Source organism: Physella acuta, unplaced genomic scaffold (genome assembly GCF_028476545.2).
Source record: "Physella acuta isolate Inbredline_101_S28 unplaced genomic scaffold, ASM2847654v3 ptg000115l, whole genome shotgun sequence".
NCBI lineage: Eukaryota > Metazoa > Mollusca > Gastropoda > Physidae > Physella > Physella acuta.
Window position 1 is genome coordinate 256,453 of NW_026731635.1, and position 19,769 is coordinate 276,221.

A 19,769-nucleotide genomic window follows, 5' to 3' on the forward strand; every position below is an offset into this window, starting at 1 on the left:
GTGTCCAGTTAAGCGCCGATCGAGCAATGTTGTACGATACAGCGTTAGAGTTACTTGAGAAGTACATTTAGCCAAATGCTGGTTGTTGGAAAAGTTATCCGCAGGCTGTATGTTAACACAATTACTTTACACATTCTCTTTTTAAAACGATATGTGCTTTTGTAATTGACTCTAATGAATATATAACAAGCCATTTTTATCTCAAATGTGAGGTTCTAAAGCACCAACTTGTTTCAGTGTTTGGTGGTGGGGGGGGGGGGGGTGGGAGGGGGGTGGTCATGGCATTTTTGGGAGAATATACGTACACATTAGGTTAAACTACTTAAACTGGGGTCCATCTCTAGACATATCTCAGACCATAGTCGTATGTGTGTGCTACATATACTATCTTTTTAGTCTCTGGAAATTCCAGTGTTCATCCCGCATGTTATTCGCATGTTATTGTCAATGACGTTGTGAAATTCCAGAAGTGGACCAATGTTTAAGAGATAAGACAAAAGTTTAAAGAAATAAGACCCCTGTATCTCTTGACCAGGTCACTGTTGGCCAGGTAAACTAAACTGTTTTTTGTGACATGTTACACTTCCTGTCGGTCATGCGCACTTGACTTTAGTGACGTTTGTAGGGCCGTGTGTAAATTTGTGTACGACAAAGTGAGCTGTGTCAATCTCAGTGTACACACCGTGTAGGATTCTCCCACTGAACGAACACATTTAGCTGTTGAGAGATCCTGCGAGACAACTGACATTGAACCAACACATTTAGCTGTTGAGAGATCCAGGGACATAACTCACCGTTGACGAGCGAAACAATGGAGACAACTCTAGTGTTCATTTTATCTTTTGCCTTGTGCTATCATGCAAAAGCCGCCGTGCTCACTGACCCGTGTCGTTTGACTAATGTTTACAGGTAACTTGGCAAAGTGCTTAGATTAAAACCTTTTAGCAGAGTGCCTTAGTTAAGAAATTATAGGATGTAGTGTTTACATCAATTGTTAAGCATAGACCTCAGCGTCTCGCGTGATTGAACTTTATGTCAACACCTGTATATTTGTGAGCACCCCTTTTTCTGGAACTTTTAAAATTGTTTTCCAGCAACCAGCCCGATGGAGCGGAACCTTTGATGTACCTGGTCATCCCCCCGGGCTGCAAGTCTGGTCAGGTAGACTGGGACTGGCCTCAGGTAGTTCTAATTGGTTTCACGTTTAATTAATTAACACATCGTAGCCAATTCTAAAACGGATTGATATTTTATTCTTGTTTAAAGGCTTTTATTTAACTCACTAAGTAGGTGTGTGTGTGTGTGTGTGTGTGTTTGTTTGTGTGTGGCTAAGCAAATCTTGGAATATTAATTTTCCCCACTTCCCGTTGTCTGATATTGCTAAAATTCGGTACAGCGGTAGATCTTGAATGACAATGCAAGAATATCTAATTTTCAATCTAATTTGAAAAACAATTTAATTTAAAAATTACTATATTCAATTAGTATATAAAATAATAAAAGGGGAGATAACAATATAAAATACTAGCGATCGCTTGATTAGAGGGCCGTCTATGATGAGCTCTGTTCATGGTTGGCTGATTTCCTGCCCTATCTTCGAATACGCGCTAAATAGGGGCAGATAACTCAATTTTAGATATTACAAGCTACCGGAAGGATTTGAAAGCAAATAATTTCTAGTCGCAGTGTCAATTTCATTTCGAACGAATAAAAAGTGGAAAATAACTCTCACATAAACCATTTTTTTTTGAGGAAAATAGCCTTATATTGTATTCAAAATTAACACACACACACACACACACACAAAAAACCCATCACAAATGAAAAAATGCACTAAGAAGTAAAAAATAAATAACGTTTGGTGTGACCTTACTAAAGCCATATTAAAAATTATGCTGATATGACTTAACAAAAAGCCCGGCCACTCAATTAAGGAAAATGTGTTCCATTTCATAGGGAGTTCATTGATAGTTTGACATTCTAAAACATAAGACCTATGTTTAGTTTTGATCTTTTGAATTTTTCGTCCTATTATTAAAAAATATAAACAATGGAATGTATGTCTGGTGTCAGGGTGCCATTAACCTGTCCTATTATTAAAAAAATATAAACAATGGAATGTGTGTGTCTGGTGTCAGGGTGCCATTAACCTGTCCTATTATTAAAAAAATATAAACAATGGAATGTGTGTGTCTGGTGTCAGGGTGCCATTAACCTGTCCTATTATTAAAAAAATATAAACAATGGAATGTGTGTTTCTGGTGTCAGGGTGCCATTAACCTGTCCTATTATTAAAAAAATATAAACAATGGAATGTGTGTGTCTGGTGTCAGGGTGCCATTAACCTGTCCTATTATTAAAAAAATATAAACAATGGAATGTGTGTGTCTGGTGTCAGGGTGACATTAACCTGTCCTATTATAAAAAAATATAAACAATGGAATGTGTGTGTCTGGTGTCAGGGTGCCATTAACCTGTCGGCCGAGTTACCTGGGCAGAACTTCCGGCTTTGTATTGAGGCGAGGTCTACAGGTGTGTCCATGCTGGGAGGTATCACAGAACTCACGGGGGGAGTGAGCAAACCTCTGGCACTGCCGTCTGCAGGTGAGTCTAGCACTGCCGTCTGCAGGTGAGTCTAGCACTGCCGCCTGCAGGTGAGTCTGTAGGTAGGTCTGTAGGTGAGTCTAGCACTGTCGTCTGTGTTTTATACTGTCGGTTTCACGTTTAGTTGATTTGTTAAGTTTCAGTTGTTTTTTTTTCGTGGGTGGAGGGTGGGGGGGGGCATTTGAAACTTTCGGGAAGGGAGGTTTGAATTTCCAGGGAGCGGACACTAGTCGTGGATGTATTTTCTATGTAATTTTGGAGGTGGGGGTAGTGGGTGGGGGTGGTCGTGGATGTGCTTCGGGTGAGAGGGCACTTCCTCTCCCCCCCCCCTTCAGAAGATGCCTTAAAAACTCTGCCGTATAGTCTATCATGTGAAGTACGATGCCTTTAAAAATTATACTTTCTAGTTTAAAGTCTAGCCACCATCTTGGTAAACTCTGCTGCACCATGCCTATACGTCCAGCCCATTGGTCAGTTGGCTACAGTCGCTAATGCCATTGGTCAGTTGGCTACCGTCTAATGTTTCCATTTGCTTTCAGGTGACCCAACCTGTACCACCAGTGTCAAAGGTCAAGCCGAGCTCTTGATGCACGCCTTCCACTCCCAGCTGTACTGGACGACCTTCTTGTACACTGTAGTGCCAGACACGACCAACTGACCACTCCACTCCCAGCTGTACTGGACGACCTTCTTGTACACTGTGGTGCCAGACACGACCAACTGACCACTCCACCTACAGCCCCAGACACGACAAACTGACCACTCCACCTACAACACCAATGCCAGACACGACAAACTGACCACTCCACCTACAACACCAATGCCAGACACGACAAACTGACCACTCCACCTACAACACCAATGCCAGACACGACCAACTGACCACTCCACCTACAACACCAATGCCAGACACGACCAACTGACCACTCCACCTACAACACCAATGCCAGACACGACCAACTGACCACTCCACCTACAACACCAATGCCAGACACAACCAACTGACCACTCCACCTACAACACCAATGCCAGACACGACAAACTGACCACTCCACCTACAACACCAATGCCAGACACGACCAACTGACCACTCCACCTACAGCACCAATGCCAGACACGACAAACTGACCACTCCACCTACAACACCAATGCCAGACACGACAAACTGACCACTCCACCTACAACACCAATGCCAGACTTGACAAACTGACCACTCCACCTACAGCTGAACTGGATAGCAGGACCAACTGACCACACTCAAGAATTAGGTTTTTATCTAACTACAATACTAACACTGAAACGCTTACAAATTTTGTCAATTCTCTAAAGATTATGTTCAATAAAAAAATCAAATCTAGCAAGTGAGTCACTTTTTGTTTGTTTAAATAAATTAGGCCGGTGATTTTTAGAATGAAACACAATATAAAAAACACACATGTTTTTCTAGATACAATAATCACTGCTTTAGTCATTGCGTTTTTTTTTCTTTTCTTTAAAAAACATTCTTATCTAAAATACTTTAGTCTCAAATCAATTAAATTACATACTGAATTTAAACGAAAAGTCAAAGATGTGACCCAGTTTCACCTCATCACGTGACCACGTGCAACACAGTCATGACCTGTCCACCACTTGCCTGAATCCTGACATGACAGCACACAGTTCGGTCAGCACATCCGCCATGTTTCTGCTGACCGTTGTCCTGACTTTGTTGGCTAGCTCGTTGGGTGGACCAATGCTGCCATTTAATGATCCGTGTCGCCTTACAACAGTCGGGTGAGTCAAACAAAGATACTTAGTGGTATGGTGAGTCAAACAAAGATATTTAGTGGTATAGTGAGTTAACAAAGATATTTAGTGGTATAGTGAGTTAACTAAGATATTTAGTGGTATGGTATGTTAACAAATATATTTAGTGGTATGGTGAGTCAAACAAAGATATCTAGTAATGGGGTAAGTTAACAAAGCTGTCTAGTGGCATGTTGAGTTAACAAAGGTATCTATTAATGGGGTAAGTTAACATAGTAGTGCTGTGATTTAAAAAAGCTATCTAATGACAGGGTACGTTAACAAAGCTATATCGTGGTATGGTGAGTGAACAAAGCTATCTTGTGCCAAAATTCAGTAATTATCATTGTACTTATTTTATGAAGTGATCTCACATCATTAATGTTTCTTATGCTAACCACACATGTGGTACTATAGATAAAACAATATGTTGAATATGTCCATTACAGAGACAATGTCGTCTTAAATATTTCCATTATATAGACAAAGTTGTGTTGAATATGTCCATTACAGAGACAATGTCGTGTTGAATATGTCCATTACAGAGACAATGTGTTGAATATGTCCATTACAGAGACAATGTCGTGTTGAATATGTCCATTACAGAGACAATGTGTTGAATATGTCCATTACAGAGACAATGTGTTGAATATGTCCATTACAGAGACAATGTCGTGTTGAATATGTCCATTACAGAGACAGTGTCGTGTTAAATATGTCCATTACAGAGACAATGTCGTGTTGAATATGCCCATTACAGAGACAATGTGTTGAATATGTCCATTACAGAGACAATGTCGTCTTAAATATTTCCATTACATAGACAAAGTTGTGTTGAATATGTCCATTACAGAGACAATGTCGTGTTGAATATGTCCATTACAGAGACAATGTGTTGAATATGTCCATTACAGAGACAATGTCGTGTTGAATATGTCCATTACAGAGACAATGTCGTGTTGAATATGTCCATTACAGAGACAATGTGTTGAATATGTCCATTACAGAGACAATGTCGTGTTCAATATGTCCATTACAGAGACAATGTCGTGTTGAATATGTCCATTACAGAGACAATGTCGTCTTGAATATGTCCATTACAGAGACAATGTCGTGTTGAATATGTCCATTACAGAGACAATGTGTTGAATATGTCCATTACAGAGACAATGTGTTGAATATTTCCATTACAGAGACAATGTCGTGTTGAATATGTCCATTACAGAGACAATGTCGTGTTGAATATGTCCATTACAGGGACAATGTCGTGTTGAATATGTCCATTACAGAGACAATGTGTTGAATATGTCCATTACAGAGACAATGTCGTGTTGAATATGTCAATTACAGAGACAATGTCGTCTTGAATATGTCCATTACAGAGACAATGTGTTGAATATGTCCATTACAGAGACAATGTCGTGTTGAATATGTCCATTACAGAGACAATGTCGTGTTGAATATGTCAATTACAGAGACAGTGTCGTGTTAAATATGTCCATTACAGGGACAATGTCGTGTTGAATATGTCCATTACAGAGACAATGTGTTGAATATGTCCATTACAGAGACAATGTCGTGTTGAATATGTCCATTACAGAGACAATGTCGTGTTGAATATGTCCATTACAGAGACAATGTCGTGTTGAATTTGTCCATTACAGAGACAATGTGGTCTCGAATATGTCCATTACAGAGACAATGTGTTGAATATGTCCATTACAGAGACAATGTCGTGTTGAATATGTCCATTACAGAGACAATGTCGTGTTGAATATGTCCATTACAGAGACAATGTCGTGTTGAATATGTCAATTACAGAGACAGTGTCGTGTTGAATATGTCCATTACAGGGACAATGTCGTGTTGAATATGTCCATTACAGAGACAATTTCGTGTTGAATATGTCCATTACAGAGACAATGTCGTGTTGAATATGTCCATTACAGAGACAATGTCGTGTTGAATATGCCCATTACAGAGACAATGTGTTGAATATTTCCATTACAGAGACAATGTCGTGTTGAATATGTCCATTACAGAGACAATGTCGTGTTCAATATGCCCATTACAGAGACAATGTGTTGAATATGTCCATTACAGAGACAATGTCGTGTTGAATATGTCCATTACAGAGACAATGTCGTGTTGAATATGTTTATTACAGAGACAATGTGTTGAATATGTCCATTACAGAGACAATGTCGTCTAGAATATGTCTATTACAGAGACAATGTGTTGAATATGTCCATTACAGAGACAATGTCGTGTTGAATATGTCCATTACAGAGACAATGTCGTGTTGAATATGTCAATTACAGAGACAGTGTCGTGTTGAATATGTCCATTACAGGGACAATGTCGTGTTGAATATGTCCATTACAGAGACAATGTGTTGAATATGTCCATTACAGAGACAATGTCGTGTTGAATATGTCAATTACAGAGACAATGTCGTGTTGAATATGTCCATTACAGAGACAATTTCGTGTTGAATATGTCCATTACAGAAACAATGTCGTGTTGAATTTGTCCATTACAGAGACAATGTTGTCTCGAATATGTCCATTACAGAGACAATGTGTTGAATATGTCCATTACAGAGACAATGTCGTGTTGACTATGTCCATTACAGAGACAATGTCGTGTTGAATATGTCCATTACAGAGACAATGTCGTGTTGAATATGTCCATTACAGAGACAATGTCGTCTTGAATATGTCCATTACAGAGACAATTTCGTGTTGAATATGTCCATTACAGAGACAATGTCGTGTTGAATATGTCCATTACGGAGACAATGTCGTGTTGAATATGCCCATTACAGAGACAATGTGTTGAATATTTCCATTACAGAGACAATGTCGTGTTGAATATGTCCATTACAGAGACAATGTCGTGTTGAATATGCCCATTACAGAGACAATGTGTTGAATATGTCCATTACAGAGACAATGTCGTGTTGAATATGTCCATTACGGAGACAATGTCGTGTTGAATATGTTTATTACAGAGACAATGTGTTGAATATGTCCATTACAGAGACAATGTCGTCTTGAATATGTCTATTACAGAGACAATGTGTTGAATATATATCTATTACAGAGACAATGTCGTGTTGAATATGTCCATTACAGAGACAATGTCGTGTTGAATATGTCAATTACAGAGACAGTGTCGTGTTGAATATGTCCATTACAGGGACAATGTCGTGTTGAATATGTCCATTACAGAGACAATGTGTTGAATATGTCCATTACAGAGACAATGTCGTGTTGAATATGTCAATTACAGAGACAATGTCGTGTTGAATATGTCCATTACAGAGACAATTTCGTGTTGAATATGTCCATTACAGAAACAATGTCGTGTTGAATTTGTCCATTACAGAGACAATGTCGTCTCGAATATGTCCATTACAGAGACAATGTGTTGAATATGTCCATTACAGAGACAATGTCGTGTTGACTATGTCCATTACAGAGACAATGTCGTGTTGAATATGTCCATTACAGAGACAATGTGTTGAATATGTCCATTACAGAGACAATGTCGTGTTGAATATGTCCATTACAGAGACAATGTCGTGTTGAATATGTCCATTACAGAGACAATGTGTTGAATATGTCCATTACAGAGACAATGTCGTGTTCAATATGTCCATTACAGAGACAATGTCGTGTTGAATATGTCCATTACAGAGACAATGTCGTCTTGAATATGTCCATTACAGAGACAATGTCGTGTTGAATATGTCCATTACAGAGACAATGTGTTGAATATGTCCATTACAGAGACAATGTGTTGAATATTTCCATTACAGAGACAATGTCGTGTTGAATATGTCCATTACAGAGACAATGTCGTGTTGAATATGTCTATTACAGAGACAATGTGTTGAATATGTCCATTACAGAGACAATGTCGTCTTGAATATGTCCATTACAGAGACAATGTGTTGAGTATGTCCATTACAGAGACAATGTGTTGAATATGTCCATTACAGAGACAATGTCGTGTTGAATATGTCCATTACAGAGACAATGTCGGGTTGAATATGTCCATTACAGAGACAATGTCGTGTTGAATTTGTCCATTACAGGGACAATGTGGTCTCGAATATGTCCATTACAGAGACAATGTGTTGAATATGTCCATTACAGAGACAATGTCGTGTTGAATATGTCCATTACAGAGACAATGTCGTGTTGAATATGTCCATTACAGAGACAATGTCGTGTTGAATATGTCAATTACAGAGACAGTGTCGTGTTGAATATGTCCATTACAGGGACAATGTCGTGTTGAATATGTCCATTACAGAGACAATGTGTTGAATATGTCCATTACAGAGACAATGTCGTGTTGAATATGTCCATTACAGAGACAATGTCGTGTTGAATATGCCCATTACAGAGACAATGTGTTGAATATTTCCATTACAGAGACAATGTCGTGTTGAATATGTCCATTACAGAGACAATGTCGTGTTGAATATGCCCATTACAGAGACAATGTGTTGAATATGTCCATTACAGAGACAATGTCGTGTTGAATATGTCCATTACAGAGACAATGTCGTGTTGAATATGTTTATTACAGTGACAATGTGTTGAATATGTCCATTACAGAGACAATGTCGTCTTGAATATGTCTATTACAGAGACAATGTGTTGAATATGTCCATTACAGAGACAATGTCGTGTTGAATATGTCCATTACAGAGACAATGTCGTGTTGAATATGTCATTTACAGAGACAATGTCGTGTTGAATATGTCCATTACAGGGACAATGTCGTGTTGAATATGTCCATTACAGAGACAATGTGTTGAATATGTCCATTACAGAGACAATGTCGTGTTGAATATGTCAATTACAGAGACAATGTCGTGTTGAATATGTCCATTACAGAGACAATTTCGTGTTGAATATGTCCATTACAGAAACAATGTCGTGTTGAATTTGTCCATTACAGAGACAATGTCGTCTCGAATATGTCCATTACAGAGACAATGTGTTGAATATGTCCATTACAGAGACAATGTCGTGTTGACTATGTCCATTACAGAGACAATGTCGTGTTGAATATGTCCATTACAGAGACAATGTCGTGTTGAATATGTCCATTACAGAGACAATGTCGTCTTGAATATGTCCATTACAGAGACAATTTCGTGTTGAATATGTCCATTACAGAGACAATGTCGTGTTGAATATGTCCATTACAGAGACAATGTCGTGTTGAATATGCCCATTACAGAGACAATGTGTTGAATATTTCCATTACAGAGACAATGTCGTGTTGAATATGTCCATTACAGAGACAATGTCGTGTTGAATATGCCCATTACAGAGACAATGTGTTGAATATGTCCATTACAGAGACAATGTCGTGTTGAATATGTCCATTACAGAGACAATGTCGTGTTGAATATGTTTATTACAGAGACAATGTGTTGAATATGTCCATTACAGAGACAATGTCGTCTTGAATATGTCTATTACAGAGACAATGTGTTGAATATGTCCATTACAGAGACAATGTCGTGTTGAATATGTCCATTACAGAGACAATGTCGTGTTGAATATGTCAATTACAGAGACAGTGTCGTGTTGAATATGTCCATTACAGGGACAATGTCGTGTTGAATATGTCCATTACAGAGACAATGTGTTGAATATGTCCATTACAGAGACAATGTCGTGTTGAATATGTCAATTACAGAGACAATGTCGTGTTGAATATGTCCATTACAGAGACAGTGTCGTGTTGAATATGTCCATTACAGGGACAATGTCGTGTTGAATATGTCCATTACAGAGACAATGTGTTGAATATGTCCATTTCAGAGACAATGTCGTGTTGAATATGTCAATTACAGAGTCAATGTCGTGTTGAATATGTTTATTACAGAGACAATGTGTTGAATATGCCCATTACAGAGACAATGTGTTGAATATGTCCATTACAGAGACAATGTCGTGTTGAATATGTCCATGACAGAGACAATGTCGTGTTGAATATGTTTATTACAGAGACAATGTGTTGAATATGTCCATTACAGAGACAATGTCGTCTTGAATATGTCTATTACAGAGACAATGTGTTGAATATGTCCATTACAGAGACAATGTCGTGTTGAATATGTCCATTACAGAGACAATGTCGTGTTGAATATGTCAATTACAGAGACAGTGTCGTGTTGAATATGTCCATTACAGGGACAATGTCGTGTTGAATATGTCCATTACAGAGACAATGTGTTGAATATGTCCATTACAGAGACAATGTCGTGTTGAATATGTCAATTACAGAGACAATGTCGTGTTGAATATGTCCATTACAGAGACAATTTCGTGTTGAATATGTCCATTACAGAAACAATGTCGTGTTGAATTTGTCCATTACAGAGACAATGTCGTCTCGAATATGTCCATTACAGAGACAATGTGTTGAATATGTCCATTACAGAGACAATGTCGTGTTGACTATGTCCATTACAGAGACAATGTCGTGTTGAATATGTCCATTACAGAGACAATGTGTTGAATATGTCCATTACAGAGACAATGTCGTGTTGAATATGTCCATTACAGAGACAATGTCGTGTTGAATATGTCAATTACAGAGACAATGTCGTGTTGAATATGTCCATTACAGAGACAGTGTCGTGTTGAATATGTCCATTACAGGGACAATGTCGTGTTGAATATGTCCATTACAGAGACAATGTGTTGAATATGTCCATTACAGAGACAATGTCGTGTTGAATATGTCAATTACAGAGTCAATGTCGTGTTGAATATGTTTATTACAGAGACAATGTGTTGAATATGCCCATTACAGAGACAATGTGTTGAATATGTCCATTACAGAGACAATGTCGTGTTGAATATGTCCATGACAGAGACAATGTCGTGTTGAATATGTTTATTACAGAGACAATGTGTTGAATATGTCCATTACAGAGACAATGTCGTCTTGAATATGTCTATTACAGAGACAATGTCGTGTTGAATATGTCCATTACAGAGACAATGTCGTGTTGAATTTGTCCATTACAGAGACAATGTGGTCTCGAATATGTCCGTTACAGAGACAATGTGTTAAATATGTCCATTACAGAGACAATGTCGTGTTGAATATGTCAATTACAGAGTCAATGTCGTGTTGAATATGTTTATTACAGAGACAATGTGTTGAATATGCCCATTACAGAGACAATGTGTTGAATATGTCCATTACAGAGACAATGTCGTGTTGAATATGTCCATGACAGAGACAATGTCGTGTTGAATATGTTTATTACAGAGACAATGTGTTGAATATGTCCATTACAGAGACAATGTCGTCTTGAATATGTCTATTACAGAGACAATGTGTTGAATATGTCCATTACAGAGACAATGTCGTGTTGAATATGTCCATTACAGAGACAATGTCGTGTTGAATATGTCAATTACAGAGACAGTGTCGTGTTGAATATGTCCATTACAGGGACAATGTCGTGTTGAATATGTCCATTACAGAGACAATGTGTTGAATATGTCCATTACAGAGACAATGTCGTGTTGAATATGTCAATTACAGAGACAATGTCGTGTTGAATATGTCCATTACAGAGACAATTTCGTGTTGAATATGTCCATTACAGAAACAATGTCGTGTTGAATTTGTCCATTACAGAGACAATGTCGTCTCGAATATGTCCATTACAGAGACAATGTGTTGAATATGTCCATTACAGAGACAATGTCGTGTTGACTATGTCCATTACAGAGACAATGTCGTGTTGAATATGTCCATTACAGAGACAATGTGTTGAATATGTCCATTACAGAGACAATGTCGTGTTGAATATGTCCATTACAGAGACAATGTCGTGTTGAATATGTCCATTACAGAGACAATGTGTTGAATATGTCCATTACAGAGACAATGTCGTGTTCAATATGTCCATTACAGAGACAATGTCGTGCTGAATATGTCCATTACAGAGACAATGTCGTCTTGAATATGTCCATTACAGAGACAATGTCGTGTTGAATATGTCCATTACAGAGACAATGTGTTGAATATGTCCATTACAGAGACAATGTGTTGAATATTTCCATTACAGAGACAATGTCGTGTTGAATATGTCCATTACAGAGACAATGTCGTGTTGAATATGTCCATTACAGAGACAATGTGTTGAATATGTCCATTACAGAGACAATGTCGTCTTGAATATGTCCATTACAGAGACAATGTGTTGAATATGTCCATTACAGAGACAATGTCGTGTTGAATATGTCCATTACAGGGACAATGTCGTGTTGAATATGTCCATTACAGAGACAATGTGTTGAATATGTCCATTACAGAGACAATGTCGTGTTGAATATGTCCATTACAGAGACAATGTCGTGTTGAATATGTCCATTACAGAGACAATGTCGTGTTGAATTTGTCCATTACAGAGACAATGTGGTCTCGAATATGTCCGTTACAGAGACAATTTCGTGTTGAATATGTCCATTACAGAGACAATGTGTTGAATATGTCCATTACAGAGACAATGTCGTGTTGAATATGTCCATTACAGAGACAATGTGTTGAATATGTCCATTACAGAGACAATGTGTTGAATATGTCCATTACAGAGACAATGTCGTGTTGAATATGTCCATTACAGAGACAATGTCGTGTTGAATATGTCCATTACAGAGACAATGTCGTGTTGAATATGTCAATTACAGAGACAGTGTCGTGTTGAATATGTCCATTACAGGGACAATGTCGTGTTGAATATGTCCATTACAGAGACAATTTCGTGTTGAATATGTCCATTACAGAGACAATGTCGTGTTGAATATGTCCATTACAGAGACAATGTCGTGTTGAATATGCCCATTACAGAGACAATGTGTTGAATATTTCCATTACAGAGACAATGTCGTGTTGAATATGTCCATTACAGAGACAATGTCGTGTTGAATATGCCCATTACAGAGACAATGTGTTGAATATGTCCATTACAGAGACAATGTCGTGTTGAATATGTCCATTACAGAGACAATGTCGTGTTGAATATGTTTATTACAGAGACAATGTGTTGAATATGTCCATTACAGAGACAATGTCGTCTTGAATATGTCTATTACAGAGACAATGTCGTGTTGAATATGTCCATTACAGAGACAATGTCGTGTTGAATTTGTCCATTACAGAGACAATGTGGTCTCGAATATGTCCGTTACAGAGACAATGTGTTGAATATGTCCATTACAGAGACAATGTCGTGTTGAATATGTCAATTACAGAGTCAATGTCGTGTTGAATATGTTTATTACAGAGACAATGTGTTGAATATGCCCATTACAGAGACAATGTGTTGAATATGTCCATTACAGAGACAATGTCGTGTTGAATATGTCCATGACAGAGACAATGTCGTGTTGAATATGTTTATTACAGAGACAATGTGTTGAATATGTCCATTACAGAGACAATGTCGTCTTGAATATGTCTATTACAGAGACAATGTGTTGAATATGTCCATTACAGAGACAATGTCGTGTTGAATATGTCAATTACAGAGACAATGTCGTGTTGAATATGTCCATTACAGAGACAGTGTCGTGTTGAATATGTCCATTACAGGGACAATGTCGTGTTGAATATGTCCATTACAGAGACAATGTGTTGAATATGTCCATTACAGAGACAATGTCGTGTTGAATATGTCAATTACAGAGTCAATGTCGTGTTGAATATGTTTATTACAGAGACAATGTGTTGAATATGCCCATTACAGAGACAATGTGTTGAATATGTCCATTACAGAGACAATGTCGTGTTGAATATGTCCATGACAGAGACAATGTCGTGTTGAATATGTTTATTACAGAGACAATGTGTTGAATATGTCCATTACAGAGACAATGTCGTCTTGAATATGTCTATTACAGAGACAATGTCGTGTTGAATATGTCCATTACAGAGACAATGTCGTGTTGAATTTGTCCATTACAGAGACAATGTGGTCTCGAATATGTCCGTTACAGAGACAATGTGTTGAATATGTCCATTACAGAGACAATGTCGTGTTGAATATGTCAATTACAGAGTCAATGTCGTGTTGAATATGTTTATTACAGAGACAATGTGTTGAATATGCCCATTACAGAGACAATGTGTTGAATATGTCCATTACAGAGACAATGTCGTGTTGAATATGTCCATGACAGAGACAATGTCGTGTTGAATATGTTTATTACAGAGACAATGTGTTGAATATGTCCATTACAGAGACAATGTCGTCTTGAATATGTCTATTACAGAGACAATGTGTTGAATATGTCCATTACAGAGACAATGTCGTGTTGAATATGTCCATTACAGAGACAATGTCGTGTTGAATATGTCAATTACAGAGACAGTGTCGTGTTGAATATGTCCATTACAGGGACAATGTCGTGTTGAATATGTCCATTACAGAGACAATGTGTTGAATATGTCCATTACAGAGACAATGTCGTGTTGAATATGTCAATTACAGAGACAATGTCGTGTTGAATATGTCCATTACAGAGACAATTTCGTGTTGAATATGTCCATTACAGAAACAATGTCGTGTTGAGTTTGTCCATTACAGAGACAATGTCGTCTCGAATATGTCCATTACAGAGACAATGTGTTGAATATGTCCATTACAGAGACAATGTCGTGTTGACTATGTCCATTACAGAGACAATGTCGTGTTGAATATGTCCATTACAGAGACAATGTGTTGAATATGTCCATTACAGAGACAATGTCGTGTTGAATATGTCCATTACAGAGACAATGTCGTGTTGAATATGTCCATTACAGAGACAATGTGTTGAATATGTCCATTACAGAGACAATGTCGTGTTCAATATGTCCATTACAGAGACAATGTCGTGCTGAATATGTCCATTACAGAGACAATGTCGTCTTGAATATGTCCATTACAGAGACAATGTCGTGTTGAATATGTCCATTACAGAGACAATGTGTTGAATATGTCCATTACAGAGACAATGTGTTGAATATTTCCATTACAGAGACAATGTCGTGTTGAATATGTCCATTACAGAGACAATGTCGTGTTGAATATGTCCATTACAGAGACAATGTGTTGAATATGTCCATTACAGAGACAATGTCGTCTTGAATATGTCCATTACAGAGACAATGTGTTGAATATGTCCATTACAGAGACAATGTCGTGTTGAATATGTCCATTACAGGGACAATGTCGTGTTGAATATGTCCATTACAGAGACAATGTGTTGAATATGTCCATTACAGAGACAATGTCGTGTTGAATATGTCCATTACAGAGACAATGTCGTGTTGAATATGTCCATTACAGAGACAATGTCGTGTTGAATTTGTCCATTACAGAGACAATGTGGTCTCGAATATGTCCGTTACAGAGACAATTTCGTGTTGAATATGTCCATTACAGAGACAATGTGTTGAATATGTCCATTACAGAGACAATGTCGTGTTGAATATGTCCATTACAGAGACAATGTGTTGAATATGTCCATTACAGAGACAATGTGTTGAATATGTCCATTACAGAGACAATGTCGTGTTGAATATGTCCATTACAGAGACAATGTCGTGTTGAATATGTCCATTACAGAGACAATGTCGTGTTGAATATGTCAATTACAGAGACAGTGTCGTGTTGAATATGTCCATTACAGGGACAATGTCGTGTTGAATATGTCCATTACAGAGACAATTTCGTGTTGAATATGTCCATTACAGAGACAATGTCGTGTTGAATATGTCCATTACAGAGACAATGTCGTGTTGAATATGCCCATTACAGAGACAATGTGTTGAATATTTCCATTACAGAGACAATGTCGTGTTGAATATGTCCATTACAGAGACAATGTCGTGTTGAATATGCCCATTACAGAGACAATGTGTTGAATATGTCCATTACAGAGACAATGTCGTGTTGAATATGTCCATTACAGAGACAATGTCGTGTTGAATATGTTTATTACAGAGACAATGTGTTGAATATGTCCATTACAGAGACAATGTCGTCTTGAATATGTCTATTACAGAGACAATGTGTTGAATATGTCCATTACAGAGACAATGTCGTGTTGAATATGTCCATTACAGAGACAATGTCGTGTTGAATATGTCAATTACAGAGACAGTGTCGTGTTGAATATGTCCATTACAGGGACAATGTCGTGTTGAATATGTCCATTACAGAGACAATGTGTTGAATATGTCCATTACAGAGACAATGTCGTGTTGAATATGTCAATTACAGAGACAATGTCGTGTTGAATATGTCCATTACAGAGACAATTTCGTGTTGAATATGTCCATTACAGAAACAATGTCGTGTTGAATTTGTCCATTACAGAGACAATGTCGTCTCGAATATGTCCATTACAGAGACAATGTGTTGAATATGTCCATTACAGAGACACTGTCGTGTTGACTATGTCCATTACAGAGACAATGTCGTGTTGAATATGTCCATTACAGAGACAATGTCGTGTTGAATATGTCCATTACAGAGACAATGTCGTCTTGAATATGTCCATTACAGAGACAATGTCGTGTTGAATATGTCCATTACAGAGACAATGTCGTGTGGAATATGCCCATTACAGAGACAATGTGTTGAATATGTCCATTACAGAGACAATGTCGTGTTGAATATGTCCATTACAGAGACAATGTCGTGTTGAATATGCCCATTACAGAGACAATGTGTTGAATATGTCCATTACAGAGACAATGTCGTGTTGAATATGTCCATTACAGAGACAATGTCGTGTTGAATATGTTTATTACAGAGACAATGTGTTGAATATGTCCATTACAGAGACAATGTCGTGTTGAATATGTCCATTACAGAGACAATGTCGTGTTGAATATGTTTATTACAGAGACAATGTGTTGAATATGTCCATTACAGAGACAATGTCGTCTTGAATATGTCTATTACAGAGACAATGTGTTGAATATGTCCATTACAGAGACAATGTGTTGAATATGTCCATTACAGAGACAATGTCGTGTTGAATATGTCAATTACAGAGACAATGTCGTGTTGAATATGTCCATTACAGAGACAATTTCGAGTTGAATATGTCCATTACAGAAACAATGTCGTGTTGAATTTGTCCATTACAGAGACAATGTCGTCTCGAATATGTCCATTACAGAGACAATGTGTTGAATATGTCCATTACAGAGACAATGTCGTGTTGACTATGTCCATTACAGAGACAATGTCGTGTTGAATATGTCCATTACAGAGACAATGTCGTGTTGAATATGTCCATTACAGAGACAATGTCGTCTTGAATATGTCCATTACAGAGACAATTTCGTGTTGAATATGTCCATTACAGAGACAATGTCGTGTTGAATTTGTCCATTACAGAGACAATGTCGTCTCGAATATGTCCATTACAGAGACAATGTGTTGAATATGTCCATTACAGAGACAATGTCGTGTTGAATATGTCCATTACAGAGACAATGTCGTGTTGAATATGTCCATTACAGAGACAATGTCGTGTTGAACATTTCTACCACTTGTGCTGCTGGGGAGATTGACTGGCACTATCCAACAGTAAGTTTTGTGTTGTCTGTGTTGTGTACATGAGGTACATGTTGTGTACATGAGGTACATGTTGTGTACATGAGGTACATGTTGTGTACATGAGGTACATGTTGTGTACATGAATGTAAACTTTTTAAATATATTATTTTTTTTATTCAGGGTAATTAAGATATTATTCGTAATGTTTGTTCGCCGAATTTGTTACATTTTATAACAAGTGTATTTGTAGTTTTTTTTGAGGTTTTTTAAAAATTTCTCTTTTAGGGCTCCCTGTTAATACAACTGACTCTACCAAACCCATTTAGCCTGTGTCTAGAACTTGGCTGGTCAACTTATATACAGGCTGTTAAAGAGGTGACCAGCAGTGGGGAGGTAACTCTGCCCCTTCCTACAGATAGTAAGTCTGCTATCCATCATATCCGTAAACTTCATTTCTTGCACTTCTTATACATCATTTAGAGATGTGTACATTGTAGAAAGATATGTAGTTACTTTAGAAACGTGTACATTATATAAAGATGTGTAGTTACTTTAGAAATGTGTACATTGTATAAAGATGTGTAGTTACTTTAGAAACGTGTACATTATATTAAGATGTGAAGTTACTTTAGAAATGTGTACCTTGTATAAAGATGTGTAGCTACTTTAGAGATGTGTTCATTGCATAAAGATGTGAAGTTACTTTAGAAATGTGTACATTTCAGGTGATCCCACATGCATCAAGTCAGAACACAACACAGCTAAGATGAAAATAGTGGCAGAAGATTTGCTGGCTTACATGACGGCATTCAACTATAGAGTTCAAGTCTATAGTTCAACTATAGTTCAACTATAGAGTTCAAGTCTATAGTTCAACTATAGTTCAACTATAGAGTTCAACTATAGAGTTCAACTATAGAGTTCAAGTCTAGAGTTCAACTATGGAGTTCAACCCTAGAGTTCAACCCTCGTGAACTAATGTACATAAACATAAAAAGTCAGGTTCAAGTTGAGTTGGATGTACACAGCCGCAATGGAATTAGATTTAAAATGAGTTCGATGTACACAAACATACAGAATCAGATTAAAGTTTCATTTGATGTACACTAACATATACATAATAGAATAAAGATGAACTTTTGATTCTTGAGTTTTGACATTATATAAAGTATCTAAGTTGTGTGTCTTTGTAGAATTTCTTACCAAATTGACTTCTTACTATTTTAAACTTAGACATGGGCATGGGACATAACTTTTATTGTACTAGTCAGTGTTTTCATCTGTGTTTTTAATCAGTGTTTTTATCGTGAAATAAATAACACCGAGGTTCCACTTTCCTATCCTATAAACTATGCCTCACATCGTTCAAAACTCCCCCCTAAAGCAATCTTCAACATTTTCATATGAATCAATTTTAGCACTCCCCCCCCCCCTACACCCTTATCTCCCCCTTTTAAAATTGTTCACGTCTCAATGACCGAGTTTCGTTTCCTTTGAGTCTTTGAAACTTTGAGTCATATTTTACTTCCGGGAAAAAAATGTGCTAAACTTGGAAATCACGTGACTAAAAACCCGGTGTATAAATACTCGGTGATAAAGAGGGAACCAAAAAGCTTACGACAGAGTGAGATATCAAATGTAAACAAAAGATAAACCTTAGGTTGGAGAAAGGAATCAATTAGAACATGCTTGGCCGATAAAAGGGTAGGTAACTCGTTGTTTGATTCTTGACGTATTAGAGTTATTTATGGGCCTAATTATAATG

The 19,769-nt window shown here is 37.4% G+C and overlaps 2 protein-coding genes across 2 annotated transcripts; both read left to right on the forward strand.

Moving 5' to 3' along the window:
* Window positions 1-600: 600 nt before the first annotated feature.
* LOC131934673 (uncharacterized) lies at window positions 601-3,961 on the forward strand. The gene is made up of 4 exons (XM_059290756.1): window positions 601-909; window positions 1,095-1,182; window positions 2,463-2,604; window positions 3,144-3,961. The coding sequence occupies exons 1-4, from the start codon at window positions 812-814 to the stop codon at window positions 3,260-3,262; spliced, it is 447 nt and encodes a 148-aa protein (XP_059146739.1). The 5' UTR covers window positions 601-811; the 3' UTR covers window positions 3,263-3,961.
* A 225-nt stretch (window positions 3,962-4,186) lies between these two features.
* LOC131934680 (uncharacterized) lies at window positions 4,187-19,147 on the forward strand. The gene is made up of 4 exons (XM_059290764.1): window positions 4,187-4,380; window positions 17,968-18,034; window positions 18,290-18,422; window positions 18,730-19,147. The coding sequence occupies exons 1-4, from the start codon at window positions 4,253-4,255 to the stop codon at window positions 18,858-18,860; spliced, it is 459 nt and encodes a 152-aa protein (XP_059146747.1). The 5' UTR covers window positions 4,187-4,252; the 3' UTR covers window positions 18,861-19,147.
* The last annotated feature ends 622 nt before the right edge of the window (window positions 19,148-19,769 follow it).

Excerpts from the sequence above, each read along its gene's own strand:
- LOC131934673 (XM_059290756.1), top strand. The coding sequence starts at position 812 with ATGGAGACAACTCTAGTGTTCATTTTATCTTTTGCCTTGTGCTATCAT. Across the intron at positions 1,183-2,462 it reads TAGACTGGGACTGGCCTCAG|GGTGCCATTAACCTGTCGGC; the intron begins GTAGTTCTAATT and ends GTCTGGTGTCAG. Across the intron at positions 2,605-3,143 it reads TCTGGCACTGCCGTCTGCAG|GTGACCCAACCTGTACCACC; the intron begins GTGAGTCTAGCA and ends ATTTGCTTTCAG.
- LOC131934680 (XM_059290764.1), top strand. The coding sequence starts at position 4,253 with ATGACAGCACACAGTTCGGTCAGCACATCCGCCATGTTTCTGCTGACC. Across the intron at positions 4,381-17,967 it reads TGTCGCCTTACAACAGTCGG|AGACAATGTCGTGTTGAACA; the intron begins GTGAGTCAAACA and ends TGTCCATTACAG. Across the intron at positions 18,423-18,729 it reads TCTGCCCCTTCCTACAGATA|GTGATCCCACATGCATCAAG; the intron begins GTAAGTCTGCTA and ends TGTACATTTCAG.